Source organism: Colias eurytheme, chromosome 14 (assembly GCF_061535395.1).
Source record: "Colias eurytheme isolate Ceu_HAF_F1 chromosome 14, ilColEury1 Martin Lab GWU primary, whole genome shotgun sequence".
NCBI classification, from domain to species: domain Eukaryota; kingdom Metazoa; phylum Arthropoda; class Insecta; order Lepidoptera; family Pieridae; genus Colias; species Colias eurytheme.
This window is the reverse complement of record NC_142993.1, coordinates 1,403,598-1,420,891: the sequence shown is the minus strand read 5'-3', so window position 1 is coordinate 1,420,891 and position 17,294 is coordinate 1,403,598. Positions and strand designations below refer to the sequence as shown.

General features: G+C 34.7%; 1 protein-coding gene across 1 annotated transcript; it reads left to right on the top strand.

Moving 5' to 3' along the window:
• Positions 1-75: 75 nt before the first annotated feature.
• Positions 76-12,570, top strand: LOC149902698 (cAMP and cAMP-inhibited cGMP 3',5'-cyclic phosphodiesterase 10A-like). Its single transcript, XM_090109484.1, has 14 exons — positions 76-391; positions 1,138-1,340; positions 1,762-1,935; positions 2,227-2,375; positions 2,833-3,002; positions 3,729-3,862; positions 4,334-4,452; positions 4,928-5,165; positions 7,845-8,000; positions 8,510-8,611; positions 8,867-8,944; positions 10,066-10,164; positions 10,857-11,026; positions 12,399-12,570. Exons 1-14 carry the CDS (start codon positions 76-78, stop codon positions 12,523-12,525), a joined length of 2,235 nt encoding a protein of 744 aa, XP_089965610.1. The 3' UTR covers positions 12,526-12,570.
• The last annotated feature ends 4,724 nt before the right edge of the window (positions 12,571-17,294 follow it).

Below are 17,294 nucleotides of genomic sequence, written 5' to 3'. Positions count from 1 at the left end.
TTATCGAAAATAGATCTCTGCTATTTTATCGAAAGTAGATAATTTATAATAGCATTGATTGAAACGGCTTATAATATGGATCCTATGCCGCGTAGTGTGAAATCAGTCAAAAGTCGTCTCGATACAATAAAACAGAGCGAAGAAGCAATAAAGCACAATGTATCAAAGGTCCATTCACATTTTCTGGTGCCGTCTGATAAATTGGACAAAGTGACGCGACGAGTTATAGCACCATACGCTCAAATTGAAAGAAAAGATGTTAAAGAGGAAGTCAAACCAGGAACGTATTTGGATATAAATAGATTCACTGTTTTTTTAGAGGATACGGTCGATTTGGACTCGCTGTTGTATGAAACGGCGAACGTTTTGAAGGCTATTACGAATAGTTCCGGTTAGTCCGTTATTTTTTTTAATTCAATGTAAATTACGTTCCTAAATCCTGCGTAAAGTTAAGAGGCAAATGTTAATATGATTGAAATTTAACATCAATAGCTTGCTAAGATGTTATACACGCTCCAGAATTGCCAATACGATAGTCAATAATACGATAGGTAATTGCCTGATTTGTGTAGGCGAGCGAGCGAGATGTAATCTGTTTTATTTGTGAGAGTGAAAGAGCGCGGGTTATAAACGGCCGTTGCCGTTTTAAAACATTATTGATAGCTTCCCTTTCCTTTGCGATCGATTCATTTTCAAATGCTTTTTTTATAGCGTGTAATTTCACACGGAAAACTATTATAGCATGATATTTCACTTCTAGGTGTGTTTGTGTACGTCGTTGACACGATTAAAAATGAAATAGTCCTCATGACTCAAAACACGAAGAATCCTGAACGACATGAAGTCAATATACCAATTGGTTAGTTCAATAATTTTGCGTAAATGTTTTTTTATATTTTTGCGGGTGCATAGACATTTTGTACACTATTATTTTCTTTATTTCAAACGCTTCTTAAATCGAGTTCCTATTGCCATAAACATACCAAAATACTTTACCTGTCACCTTATTCCGTATACCTACCGTCTTTTTTCCAAATTTCGAACTAACCACACGAGCTTTAATATAGTTATATTTCATATCCAGTAAATACCCTCAAATTTGAACTACATTTTTCTATTATAACGCATCCTTAACAGAGGAGGGTAAAATAGCATCAGCCCACGTGGCCTATACCAAGGAATATCTAGTAATTGACGATGTGCAACGCGACAGGCGCTTCGCTGAAGGTCTCAAGTGGATTGACGCGAAGGTTGCACTGTGCATGCCTGTGATTAAACCAGATGGTGACTGCTATGCGGTACTGGAATTGTATAGGACTACCAGTGAGCCGTATGATCATGTAAGCTTTTAGCTTTACAGAGCTTTCGTAATAAGGAATTCATCTACAGATTCTTCTGTAGTGTTGAATAGATCATTTATATTTTATAGAGCAAGGCTATATGCCCAATACCAACAGAGTAGCAATTAAAAATGTTGTAAATGAGGAAAAATTATTTGTATATTGCAATCCAACTGAGAATACGCCTATAACTTAAAAGACAAATTGCCGCGAATTGATAGCCCACAGCTCAATAACGAACATTGATCATTGCTACAGAACTATTTCTGCGATCTGCCTATCCTTATTTCGATCGTATAGCATAATGAACAGACGAAGTTGTTGGTGTCAGTTAGGAACTAAACAGACATTCCGCTAAAACGTAATTTACACAGTAGTGACCTGTGTCAGTTAGGAACTAAACAGACAATCTGTCCGCCAGAACGTAATTTACACAGTGGTGAGTGTGGCCTGCTGGGCCGGTGCAGCTGTCCACCAGGCGCAGGTTCGGATCACGCTGCAACGGACTGCGCACTTAAATAACGAACTTCGCGCTTTGCTGCAGAACTATTTCTGCGATCTGGCGTCTATTGATACTATGTTGACGGATATGCTTGTAAGAAATGTTGTTCTTATATAATTTTAAATTATTACTTGTTTTTTTCTGGCACTTTTGCCAGCAGGAACTTATATGTTCTTCGATAGTCTTTTTACCTAGTTTTCATAGGTAGTTTTGCAAGTGGTATTTGTATTTTTTGTCGTAGAAGCACTAAAATTTATGGGAAAAATATAAACTGCAGCTCTTTGTGAAAATTTTTCGCTTTACCCAGAAGACATGCTCATTGCTCAGTTGTTTACAGATATTACCATTTACCTTGACGTACCAAAAGCCTCGTTTATTTTACAGGCTGTAATAAAATCATTCCTCGGTGCAATGAGGAGCAGTTTCTACATAATCGACAGAGATCACATCGGTGAACACCTACAAGCTGACATGTGGGATGATGGCTGGAGTTCGGAGAAATCCACTATGCCGAGAAAGAAAGTAAAAGTGAAGTAAGCCAATATCTTCCTAACATTATAAACGCGAAAGTCGGTAAGAATGAATGGATGTTGTCTTTCACGCGAAAACAACTGAACGGATTTTGATGATGCTTAATATGCAACTTGTAGAGACCGAACTGCATAAATATGCGTAAATATTTAACTCTCTTTGAAAAGAAACTTCTTAAGGCGCGTTGATAAGAAAATATCAAGGTCGAGTCATGGCAATACCGCCACGTCATGGAATAAGGCGACGATTTTGGTATTTTTGAATCTTGCCAAAGATGTTTCTCGTCTGACACGTGTGCTCGGCATACACGTTCTTTTTTGTCCTCTTTTTCTCAACTTTAAGAAGATAATATACCTTTTATACTTCCCTAACCTCTTTTATGAACTTATATTTTCATAAATAAAGTAGTACCATATTGAAATAAATCATGAAGGCGTTACAAAACCCATAAAATTCCAGTTTGACACAAGAACAAACGCCAGCCGGTCTAGTAGCGCGTTCGGGCCAATCTCTAAATATCCGCGACGCTTATCGCGACCCGAGATTCCATAAAGAGATCGATCCCACCACGGGCACTGTGGTTAGATCCTGTCTCGTGTCCCCTATCATGGATAAGGACAAGGTTATTGGTGAGGTTTTTGATGATATTGTCATTATTTAAGGTATTACCTTTTTTTGTTATAGTGGGAAATCTTCCAAAGATACCCACGGCCCCCGGGGAAGGAGCCGTGGGTTATGTCGGATTCTTACCGACTAAAACCCCACTGTGTTCCGTCGAGCCGCATTTAATGATGGGGCCGCGGGTATTGGTTAGAATTCTTCCGCGACCATTAAAGGTATTACCTGGTAACCTGTTGCTTCTATCTGGTTAATGTCCTAAAATGATTGAATGTTGGAACGAAGTTCATATCGCGTGGTACGCTAGCTAAGTGGGCTTGGCGAGCGTCACGAAAAATCCTCACAACATTGTATAAGCATTCATTCACTTATTTGATTTATCATTCAACTCCTAAATATTGTTATTTATTTAATTATACATCTTATAATACTTATTTCAAAACGAAAAGAACTTCGTCAATTCGTAGCCAATAGCCATTTTTATATGTAGGTATTTAATTAAAAATATGTAGCGCTGTAGAGCCAGAAACTACAAATTTCCTTTAATTTTTCTAGTTCTTATTATTCACTTTCTTCATCTTCTCGTTTAAAGTCTGAAGTAGGTACTTACAGATAATTTAACCATCTTAATATCATGCTAGTAAAATGGTCTAGCTAATATTCCTTCGCTTGAAAACCAAATCCCAAGTAAAATTAATTGTTTCGTCTAGTCATTACATAAATCCCTTTATCTCCAGGCGTCGTCCAACTGACGAACAAAACAAACGCTCACCCTTTCAACAGTGATGATGAGCAGATATTCAACGTGTTTGTGAACTATTGCTCGCTCATTGTGCACTTTTATAATATACAAATACGGAAAGTTTATCATGTATGTATGTGCATTTTTGTTGCGTATTTTATCGATTGCTTTCCGAAAAAGTATGGAATTTAATTGCCTTAGTTAAAAGTTTCCCATGTGATTTACTTCGCCCCCGTTTTCAAAGGAAAACCCGCATAGTTCCCATTCCCGTGGGATTTCCGGGATAAAGCCTACCCTATGTGTTAATCCAAGTTACCCTCTATATGTGTGCTAAATTTCATTGTAATCGGTTCAGTAATATTTGCGTGAAAAAGTAACAAACACACATACACATCCTCACAAACTTTCGCATTTACAATATTAGTAGGACTTTTTCGTAGATACACTACCAAACTATAATAAGCCAGTAAAACTGACTTTTACTTGTTAAAGTTACTAGTAAAGTACTAAAAGCTTTTTTCACAGAACAGCGATTTCCAAAAAATTAAATGCCCCTAAGAACAAAAATTTACATTTATAAATACATAACTCCTTTTTCAGGAGAATCTTAATGCAGTGTACTCAAATCTAATGAGCATGCATCTATTACCGTGTAGACATGACTTGGAAGAACTAATGGAAACCAATGGAGTTGTCCTTCCTCCTAATAATTTCAGAAGGTATATTTAACATTACTTTTTTGATAATTATCTCTTGTAGTGATCAAAATGTCTTATTTAAATATGTGTTTTGCGCATTTGCATTATACTTGTTTTAACAATGTTTTCATTATATTCATCTCAATCTGATAACATCACACTTTGCGTGTCATATTTCATTTTTGCGTAGTACATATAATATAATGTAGGTACTAAACTAACTTTATAACCATTCTGATGTTTTCGTGCTCCTTGCTTACCACTCGAAAAGTTTAAAACCCTTTCTTACAAGTTACACTACATACTTACTTTTCTGAAGTATAAAAGAAAACAAGACGTTTATAATTCAGATTTTTTTTAAGAATAGAAAATATTCAATCTCAAGGCGGGATTTGAACCCGCGAAATTTGTAATTTCTAATAAAAGAAGTTTGGCTTGTACGTTAATATCTCCCAGTTTTCCTTACACAATCTTTAAAAGCCCCAAATCTTCGCAGCTTCGACTACCACATCAGCGACGGCTCCAAAGAGGACATGGCCGGTCTGGTCTGCTACATGTTTGTGGAAACGTTCGCAGATAGAAACTTCGAGAGACACCAACTCGCTGACTTCGCACTTACCGTACTGCAGTGCTATCGACACAATCCGTACCATAACGCGGAACATGCGTTTTTATTTACGCATACTATGTACTTGATACTCGTTAATAATACGGGTTATTTTGATTTTGTTGAGGTGAGTGTTTGTAAAAAAAAATAAGTAAGAAAATCGTTTATTCTTGTACCACCCTACCTTATAAACGCACCAAACCAACATACGCAATACACTAATTTAAAAACGCACCACACTAACTTATAAATGAAACGCACTAACTTACAATCGCGCTACATTAACTTACAAATACACCAAACTAACACATTTACGCAATACAGTAATTTACAAACACATCACACTAACTTACGTATAGTTTTTAGAAGTTTTGTCTGTTTGTCTGCGTGTAGGGGGGGCCTATGTCTGGGCTAAACTCAAAAAGTACTGCATGGATTTACTTCAAGTTTTGCATGAACATTACTAACAGGTCGGGTCAACATATCCTACTACATATACATAATAATCTTAGATTATGGATTGGTCTCCGCGCGCGCGCTACGACTAGATACCGCCGGCGTACTTGGAAAATGCGGCAACTAATAGTCCGCCGAATTCGGCGTACCCGAACCAGTCGTGTCACATGCATTGTGTGGAGAGGGCGAACTGATAGTTTATAATTAAAAAAGCCTATTTGTGTCATAAAACTATTTAAAAATAATACAACAAAAAACAGGAAAGACACTGGGATCACGTACCATCACTAAGTATCGTATTAATCGAAATTTCTCCTTTACTTCGAAAATATTTTCTACGAAAGTACGACGCCATTCAATGTTGCCAAAAAAATACACGTGGTTGAGGAAATCTTTTAGCAATAATTTGAACTTTTTTTTTTCAATACTATTACTAACACATGTATAAAAAAGTATAATAACAATAATTTATTTCTGTTTAACCATGTTTAACTGACTCATATTTTATGTTTTTTTTATTTCCGCTTTTTAGGGTTCCGTAGCCAAAATGGCAAAAACGGAACCCTTATAGTTTCGTCATGTCCGTCTGTCCGTCTGTCCGTCTGTCCGTCTGTCACAGCCGATTTACTCGGAAACTATAAGTACTACAGTGATGAAATTTGATGGGAATATGTGTTGTATGAACCGCTACAAAAATATGACACTAAATAGTAAAAAAAAGAATTGGGGGTGGGGCCCCCCATACATGTAACTGAGGGATGAAATTTTTTTTTTCGATGTACATACCCGTGTGGGGTATCAATGGAAAGGTCTTTTAAAATGATATAAAGTTTTCTAAAAAACATTTTTCTTAAAGTGAACGGTTTTTGAGATATCAGCTCTCAAAGTCGTAAAAAGTATGTCCCCCCCCCTCTATTTTTATAACTACGGGGTATAAAATTCTAAAAAAAATAGAGGTGATGCATGCTAATTAACTCTTTCAACGATTTTTGGTTTGATCAAAGTATCTCTTATAGTTTTTGAGATAGGTTGATTTAACTGTAATTTATTATATTTGCTGCTACGGAACCCTTTGTGCGCGAGCCCGACTCGCACTTGGCCGGTTTTATTTACTTTTAAACAACCTTTGTGACTATAGTATAGTAGCGTCGCAAGTGGATTTGAGTCGCATGTTCATGGATTCGATTTCCGGCCAGGTCAGGATGAAAAAAATATTTTTCAAACTTCTTTCCAAGATGCCAGATTTCCCATTTATTAGGTAAAATTTATGTAGCTGGCAGCCCAATTCTTCACACACACTAGCGTCTTTACAAATTGCCTAACACACACTACAGAAATGAGTTGCCGCACTCACAGAGCGGGACGGTATCTAGTCGTAGCGCGCGCGCGGAGGTGGCGGAGACCAATCCTTAATCTAAGATAATAATATTATATGCGAAAGTTTGTGAGGACGGATGGATGGATGTTTGTAACTCTTCCACGGATATACTACTGAACCGATTTCAATGAAATTTAGTACGTTGGTAGCTAAAGACCCATAATAAGACATAGGCTACTTTTTATCCTGGAAATCCCATAAGAACGGGAACTTTGTGAGTTTTTCTATGAAAACGAGGGCGGAAATTTAGTTTGCTATATATCATTGCGCTAAGCTGAGCAATGCGGGTAAAACGATGTGATAGATTATAAGTTCATATAGCGGTGATTGAATGCCTGGCCATTGAAATATAATGTTGTAAGTTTAAGTATTAAATATAGATTAAAATGTAGTGTAAATTGTATAAGAAAGATGTATTTATAAAATAATTTGGAAAATCCAAAAGTGCACGCCTCATAATTTTTTTTTAATAAATATTTATTAATTATTATTTTTGTTTATTTAATAACAATTAAACCACATCGAATCAGACCCTGAAAAATGAAAGGGTTCTATTCTTGAGCATACTCAAGCGTAAGAGAAAAAAAAAGACTCGATTAGTAAAGTATTTCGGTCGCTATCGTGTTAACAAGAAAAAGGATCCGCACATACAGACACACGGACGTCCAAGACAGAACTTTTTTAAACTGTTTTTTAACTAGTTTAAATAACAAAAATGACATCAAAAATATCATCAACGTTAAAAATAGTGTTTTTTCTTAATATGTGTGTGTATGTATTATCTTACAAGTGCAATGTATGATACATAAAGACATTTTAAGTTTGAAAAATCAGATGTTTTGCGCGAAGTGACAGTAGTACCCACCTCAACGCTTCGCTTATGAGGCGTGCAAAAGGAAAATCTGGCAACAAATAAAAAAGTGTTTTTTTTTTCTGGAATAAAAAATAAATACGTGACATCGTTTGACGCAGACGGCAGCGCTAATGCTGGCCGGGCTATGCCACGACCTGGACCACCCCGGGCTGAACAACAACTACCTGCAACTATCGAAACATCCCCTCGCACGCATGTACAGAACTTCTACGTTAGAGCACCACCATTTCTTTCTAGCTAAGAAGATTATTGAGGTGAGACTATTTTAATTGTTTTTGGTTATACAGTATTGTGTATAGTACTATATTATACTAGCTGTGCCGCGCCGTTTCACCCGCATTGCTCCGCTCCTGTTGGTCTTAGCGTGATGATATATAGCCTATAGCCTTCCTCGATAAATGGGCTATCTAACACTGCAATAATTTTTCAAATCGGATCAGTAGTTCCCGAGATTAGCGCGTTCAAACAAACAAACAAAAAACTCTTCAGCTTTATAATAGTAGTATAGATGTGGTTATACAAGGTGATCGACGTTATATACGTTATACATTTTTGTGCGAAATTTAAGTACTTAGTAGACAAAATATTCTCTAAAAAATAGTCAAGTAAGTATCTAAACATAACGCACTCGCGGATTTTACCCTGACGCTCATTTTCGTAGTTAATTTCTTTTTGAGAACGAAAATGCATCAAAATTAATCTAACTAATCTATTTTTGCAAATTATTTACTGTTTTATAACTCATTTATTCTGATACCAACAGGATAAAAATCTACTGGCGAAGCTCTCGATTACGGACAGGACGCGGATTATGACTGAATTGAAATACAACATTTTATGCACCGATTTGGCTATTTACTTCCAAGTAGGTATACTATCTGTGTATTATTTATTATACCACATATATTTTCTATATCTTTGAAAAATAATAACTAATTTTTTGCAATTTCGGTAGGTATTTTGACAAATTGTCTTTAAAGTATGTATGTACATATTTAGATTTATGTTTTCTAGTTTGTTAACACAATATATATAATTATAATATTAACGGTTTCATTAATTATTTATTATTGTAAAAAATAAATATAACAAGAAAACTTTGTTTCAAACGAATTTGCAGTTACGCGCGCAACTAACGCCCTTATTAGCTGAGAGAGCTTTCGACTGGACCAATAACTCTCATAGACGAATGTTAAAGGTATTCTATTTATTATTATCTAAACATATTCATGTAAATTTGGCAAATAGAGAAATATTTATTAAGATTTCTATTGTAATTTTTGCAATATTTTCAATAAGTACTGGGAATTGTTTTTTTTAAACTTTTTGAAGTATAAAATATATCACCCAAGAAGAATTTTAATCATGCAATTAAATACAAAAAAAATGTATATATAATACTAGCAATGCCCTGCGGTTTCACCCGCATAGATAGCGATATCGTTACAGTGAAAAGTCTACTATAGGTCGGACTATAGGTTTAATTTTTAATCACATGAAAATCACCTTTACCCCGTCCCGCACTACGGCCTTTTTTTTTTTTTTTTTGTTTTAGTGGGGAAATCTTTCATAGATACCCACGGCCTCCAGGGGAGGGGCCGTGGGTTATGTCGGATTCCTACCGACCAAAACCCCACTGTGTTCCGTCAAGACGCATATTGGTAGAATTCCTCCGTGACCCCCGCACTACGGCCTGCTCGAACAGTATACCTACTATTTTCTGTAGATTGACACTTTTAAAAATTCGTTATATCTTTTGAATGGAATATCCAATTATTTTCATTTAAAAAGTATTTTGCTGGTATTGAAACAGTCTATAATAAAACATCATTTAATCGGATAAGGATTAATATATGTGTATGGATAACATGGTTTGATTACTGTCGGCACTTCTATTTACTTTGAAAACGTAAAAAAGTTGTTGTAGTAACATAACTACTGAAGATGGACATATGGTATCGCGGACTTTCTTGTAGATATTGATCCATTCTATAATACCGTAGAACATTTTTTTGTTCTATCTTCAATAGATTCCGCAGCGCACGCGATGACAGAAGTTTTATTGAGGATTTTTTTACACCTTGGGTTACATTATTGCATTTTTGGTAAGGATCTCTATTTTTTTTGAAAATGCAATATAGCCTATGTTGCTCAGTAAAGATGCAGCTTTCTAATGGTGAAAGAATTTTTGAAATCGGTCCAGTAGTTTATGCGTGAAAACCATACATACATACATACATACATACTTACAAACTTTTCCTCTTTATAATATTATATTAGTATAGATATAGTTACTATAATTTTTTCTTTAATATTCAGGGTATATTAATGACAACAAGCGATCTGTCTGGATCGTGCAAACCCTTTGGTGTAGCGAAGGCAATCGCTGAGGCGGTGTATGCTGAATTTTATGCACAGGTACTTTTGAAGACAATTCTGTTCACTTTGAATAAAACAGACTCAGTCGAAAACCAATTATTAGAGCTAAGTTACGGTAGGTAATTTATTAATTTAGATTTTAGAAGTTATAGGGATTGCAATGAAAACATTTTTCTTCAATACAATTATCGGAAATTACAACAGTAGTTAGTAACACATTAGCCTCAATAAAGACAAAGATAGTTTTCCGCACAACACATATTTAGCACTAGCTGTGCTCCGCGGCTTCACCCGCATTGCTCCGCTCCTGTTGGTCTTAGCGTGATGATATATTTTAGCCTATAACCTTACTCGATAAATGGGCTACCTATCTATTATAACACCGAAAGAATTTTACAAATCGGACCCGGAGACGGAGATTAGCGCGTTCAAACAAACAAACTCTTGAGCTTTATAATATTATAGTATATATATTTAATATGTGGTAAATGGTAATATGATCGAATAGGAGATATAAGTCGCTGCACGTAAGTCTAGCGGTGACCTTCAATGTTTTACGGCAAGTTCGCCTTTATTTCGTTCAAATAGATCCCCTCCACTTCAAGGTCAGCGCTAAACTTACGTGCCGTGAGTTATAGGTATAGGAATTAATTGCATAAAAAACATGTTTTCCTTAAATGTTTATTTACTATCCAAAATTATTAAAAAATATACATAGATTTTCTCTTCAGGGTGACAAAGAGCGGTCCATGGGCTACACCCCCCTCAGCATGATGGACCGGCGTCGCCGCGCCAACCAGCCCGCGGAACAGATCCAGTTCCTCTCCGTGGTGGTCATACCCTGCCTCATGATGCTGCAGAACGTCTTCCCCAACACCAGCGTGCTGTTGGACAACTGCAGGTCAATGTTAAGAGATTGTATGATATTATAACCTGGACTACAAAGAGCGGTCCATGGGCTACAAAAAGCGGTCCATGGGCTACAAAGATGCATGATGGATCGGCGTCGCAGCGCCAACCAGCAAAGAGCGGTCAAAAAAAAATATTTTTTTCAGGACAATTTTCACACAGGGCACAATCTGATCCCATACTAAGCTTTTGCTTGTGGTATGGAAACCAGATGGCTGATAAACGTACATAAGTATATAATTTTAAATAAATACTTATACAGGGTGTCCTACCATTGGTATACTAAGCCCGAAGGGACTTGTAATTTTGCGTACACTGATCACGTAAAAAATACTTAAACAACAAAATTATGTCAAAAATTTTTTGCTAAATTTTTCCTGAAAATCTATGTTTTCTTCTCTAGCTTCGCGCAACCGGCATATACCGCTTCTCTAATGTGAGCATTTTGTCTATGAAAACATAATCTTAAACGATAGCTCACGTGCTGTTGGCAAAGTTGGGCAGGTTGCTTGTTATAGGTGTACTCATAGAGTTTTTAGAATTCATCTATTTGAAAAAAAAATGCGTCTGGAATTTTATAAGTATTTTTTACGTACTCAGCGTATGCAAAACTATAACCTCCTTTGAGCTTAGTATACTAACAGTGGGACACCCTGTATAGATAATTAACACCCAGACACAAAGCAAAGTTCAAACATCTATGTTCATCACACAAATATTTGCCCCGGGTGGGAATCGAACCCACAACCTCTGGCTTGGAAGGCAGGGCCACTACCAACCAAGCCAACCGGTCAGTCGAGTCATTCAAATGAGATGAAAGGTGTAAATTTTGTGTTTAAAAGTTGTCTGGTTTTGTGTGTGAATTTTTTAAATTGTACTATGTGATTGTTGGAAGCAAAAATCTGTTTTCATATTTAATAAAATATTTTTGTTTGTGATTTTTCCCTATTTGCCAGCTTTCAGCTAAAGCCTATATATAAGTGTACTAATGTAACTTTAATTCGCTCGGTAATGATATTTTTAATCTGTCATCAAAACACGCGCCATATTAAATGAGACATAAAAAAGTTACACAAATAAAAATAATTTTTAGAATGTATGAAAGCACTGCTTTAAACTTTTACTAATTAACTTCAATGTATAAAGCGCGTCACACACGGTGAAGATACTATAAAATATCAGCGTTCTGACCATCATTTTTCTCTTTGTCATTGCGTACTAAGACCCCTGTAGAACCGCCATCCTGTTACAAATGACCCACAAAATTTCGGGTCATTAAAATATTATAGTATCTTCAGCGTGTGTGACGCGCTTTAAGCCATGGTATAAAGTATAAAGTATTAAAACAATAATTTATTTTACAGAAAAACCCAAGAGGCGTGGCATGAAGAAATTGAAATTCGCGGCCAAAAACTTTGGCGCCAAGAAGATTCGGTTCCTAAACCCGGTCGAGGACATTTCCAGATCAAGACTGAGAGTAGCAGTAATTAGTTGCTTATTTTTAATATTTGTCATTTTATAAATAAATAAATCACTATTGAGAAACGTTTGTTTTATTTCTCATCTATGAAGAAGCCTAGATATTTTGTTCTGGGTCTTCAGCTACCTTATTACCAAATTTCATTGTAATTGGTTCAGTAGTTTTTACGTGATAGAATAAGTAATAAACATCCATCCATGCATCCATACTTACAAACTTTCGCGTTTATAATTAATATTATACTACTAATGTGGGACTAAAGCTATTATTTACTGCTATAACAATTATTTATAGAAATGCGAAAGGCTGGACTAAATTAAAAAAAAAAACATCCATAATGTTAACTATACATATTGCTTGAAATTTATAAACTCGAATTTTAATGCCTCTAGCCCCCGGGGAGCGAATTTACAAAGCCTATATACATATTATGTAGTACCTATATAGACTACTCGACTAGGTTTTGTTTGTACCTATAGCTATGTAATGTTTGAAAATATCTCGACAAAGGGTACCTAATCCATTTGAGTAATTTTTTTTACTCAGATAGATTAGGATTTGTCGAGTAGGTAATATGCATAAACAAAAGCTCATCTCGTCCGTCTCGTGACTAAAATAACTCGTGAATAAACTTTGGAAATTCGCCCCCGGGAAGGAGCCGTGAGTTACAAATTAAAAATATGGGGCCGCGGGTATTGGTTGGAGTTCATCCGCACTGTCTGTACCTTTCTACTTTCTAGAATATTGCTTTTTTTGGTGAAAATTTTGCATTCTCACAAACGTTACCTGGGTCGATCAACTTTTAATGGTCCGACGGTACACGCATCATGTCCCTGAACGATAATTAATAAACATGAAATCATAAAGAGTTAAATTGGTTTTAATTATATTCTTTTTAATATTTTCTAACATTATTGTAAACAATATTTTACATGTTTTATTAATTTGTGCGTAGTTTCATGGTTGTCCAGAGACTAAATGCAATTTTCCAGTACTATCACATTTGTCCCCAAGCTACAATGCATTAACAAACTTCGCATCACGAACACATACTATCACGACCATAAATACCAAATACACTTCTTGTTTCAGTTAATGATTATTGACATAAAAACATACAAATAATTTTTTTTTTATTGGATATAATACGATTTTCAGGCATTTTACTTATGTCCCCATAAATCATCTACATGGCACAGGTCTCACAGACAACCGTAATTTAGTTATGAAAACAAAACACAGATGGCGCGGTAGATTCCTAAACAACAAGCTAAACACAATAATTAACTGTCGGGCTCAAACGCCATTTTGATTTGTATAAAATCACGGCAACAGTCGTCCGAGCAACGTTGGTGAGTGTGGGGTGGCTTTATTGTCAGTCCGTCAGACAACTGTGATTAAAACATAAGTACTTGATGCATTGTTATCAATTATACTACACGAGATGCGCTTTCGTCTATAATTTAGTGTGAGCTGAGATTAATATATAAAATAACAATAGTATTTGCTTGGCGGGTCAAAATTTTAAAAATGTCCCGCGGACAACCAGTCACTTGGCCAACCAAAGTGGTTGTACCATGGACAATTTGGTTGTCCCTAGGACAATAATTATATAAAACTTATACTTTAACAGTTAAATAGTTCATGTTTTGTTTATTACTCGGCTGTTTCGGGAACACATTTTTATTACGCGATTTTATGTCTAGTTTAATTGTAATTTTAACATTTCAAAAATCAAGACGACTAAGATGTCCCCATATGAAAATCACATTATACTTCATTCATTCAGTTATATCGAGAATCAGTTCATTTTAATTAAGTAAAATCAATAATACGATACGTAACAACCTCGCCATAATAGTTTTTTTGTAAAAAATATCACCATTTCCGCTTTACTGAAACTTTTTTATATATGAAACATCGTTTGGTTGTTCAAAAGACATCATTCGTTTCAATTTTAATAAAAATATTTCGTATTTTGGGTGTAAATAGAACAAATATCAAAATATTATTTATTATTTAATATTAGAAGAATTTATTTTAATTCTGAAGGGAATTTAACATTTAAAAAAGTACTATTGTGTAAGTTGTCCAAAGGACATTATTTCCCGTGAATAGATCGGTTCGTGAAGTTAAATCCACAAATGTATTTAATCAACATCACTGCTGCCTATATAATCTTAATCTACGAAGAATTATCTTCTAAATGAAATAGTAAAATGCTGAAAATTAAGTTAAAAAAAAAATACGTGAAAATTATGATCGGGACCTTTAAAAATTGATTGACCCACCTACCTCTCTACTTGGTACTGCGTAGACTAGTAATTAATTTGGGTTGACTAGTTTTAACCTCCTGTAGTAAATTTTTCAATATACAGGGTGTAATCGTTAAGTGTGCACAAGCGATTATTCCGTAACTATTGCAGATATCAAAAAACTTTAAACTGATATCGAAAGTACTTAACCTAATGAGTAAAATAGCCATAATAAATTTTTAAAAATAAAACGAGAAATAACCAAAAATGTTACATTAAACGCTCCCATACAATTTATTTCCCATACATTTTGTATTCATAGTAGATTTTCGAAGTGACGTCCTTATTGTGCAATACAATGAGGAGGTCTATTTACAGTTTCTAAATGAACTTCCCTCCAAATTTGCGAAGTAATTAAAGCAGAAAACCAAAAAAACAAAAAAAAAAGGTAAAATCTTTCATATTAAATGTATAGGTTGATCCAAAAGTCAAAATGATAATTGGGTATTTCCTGTGCACATAAAAATATAAAATAAATGTTTTATGCTTGCTCATGTAATCACTAAGTTATCACAAAAAAATTATATCTACAGGCCACGTTTCCAAGTATTAACATTAATTTTAATGTGAACAGTGCGAGCCAGAATGTTTCCCGACGAAAAGAAGAAACAACGATTCGACATTTAGAGGGTGAATTTCTAAATTTTTAATGAGATCAGGATAATTTTTTGTCACGATTTGTGACCATGGGCGTTACCTGGGTTCACCATGTTTATGCTGAAACCAAGAAACAATCAATGGCCTGGATGCGAGCTTCCAAAGTGACGGTGAAGATTTTCAAAGTGAAAATTAGTGGGATAGATTAAAGCCGTAGTTTTTTGGGACGCTGAAGAAATGTGGAATATTTTAAGAAGGTAGCCACTACTACACAGGGCTCTTACTACACAGACCAAATTAAAAGATTGCGGGTAGGTTAGTAAGAAAAAGAGACATGGCAAACTTCGGTCTTGAATGTTGGTTCACCAAGACAACGCACCAGATCACAAAGCGTCAGTTGCGATGGCTGCCAATCAAAAATCGGCATTGAAAATGCTTGAACACCCACCCTGTTTGTAAGATCTAGCTCCTAGTTAATTCTATCTCTTACCTTGGCACAGGAAACACCGTCGATACAAGAAATTTTAAGACGACAGCGAAGTGATGGCCGATTTTGAGGGGTTTTTGTAGATGAAGTCAAAGTTTTTTTTTTCTAAGTTAAGGAAAAAAAATATCGAAGTATATTATCTAGTTAGAAGACTATCTAGAGAAATACATAATTATTTTAACTGTTTAATATTGATTATCATTACTTTTGGATCAACCCATGTACATGGGATATTCATATCTCATACTAAATGTATGGGAGGGTTTAAAGTTAATTTTTTAGATATTTCTCGTATTATTTTTTAAAATTTATTATGGCCATTTTACTCATTAGGTTAAGTACTTTCGATATCAGTTTAAAGTTTTTTGATATCTGTAATAGTTACGGAATAATCGCCTGTGCACACTTAACGATTACACCCTGTATATCAACTGTGTGTTTGTATTTGCATAAGAATTTTTCATGATAAAACTAAACTATGCTTTCTGGGCTCAAACTATAGTTTTAAATAAAAGGAGAGCCATATCTGCGTTTTTATTAATATCGGTTCAGTGGTCTTTCCGATGATGGAAGTAGTTTTTAAATCGGTAGTTTTTTAACACGCTTTTATTAGCTTCACCTGTATCATTGTATGTAAGGACAGATTAAATTCAAACTTTTACACTAATCAAGGATCGGTGACAATACAATAATTTAAATAGTGATAGCGTGTTTTTTAGTTTCTAATCTTTATTAATTATTTAGTTAAATATTAGGTAGTTATCAACATAGAAATAATCTTTTTTTTTCTCTTTATTAGATTAATTTATTTTTTGTATAAAGATATAGAATAGGTATTCAGGTATTAAAATAAAAGCACAAATCGACACCATAGCAAATTTATTTAATTATCCTAACCTAACATGATTTACAAAACCAAATTAATGTCGACTGGTGTAAATATACTTTACATATAAGTGTTGCTATAAATACAGATAAATCAGGCTTCATTTAAACGGGCCTTAGGGCTATAACTGTATATTTTTATAATCTGTAATGTTTAACTGTATGTCATTTAAGCGAAATGAGGCGTTAACTAAAAACTAACTCATACAATCTCCGTCTATTCTTAGCGCATTTTTCACTGAATATTTATAATATTTTAGCTTTGTATTTTTTTAATTTTGAAACAATAAGTTTATAGTATAATGCCATGTTTTCATGATACCGATAGGGTAAAAAAATCGAGTAAAATATACAAAAAACAAAATAAAATGCCAAAAATAGACGATCACAATAAATATATGAGAACATGATGACTGGTTCATAAAAACAATGAGATTTATAAACTTAATATTTAGTTCGAACGATTACAAACAACTACATTATATTCGGGCCCCAC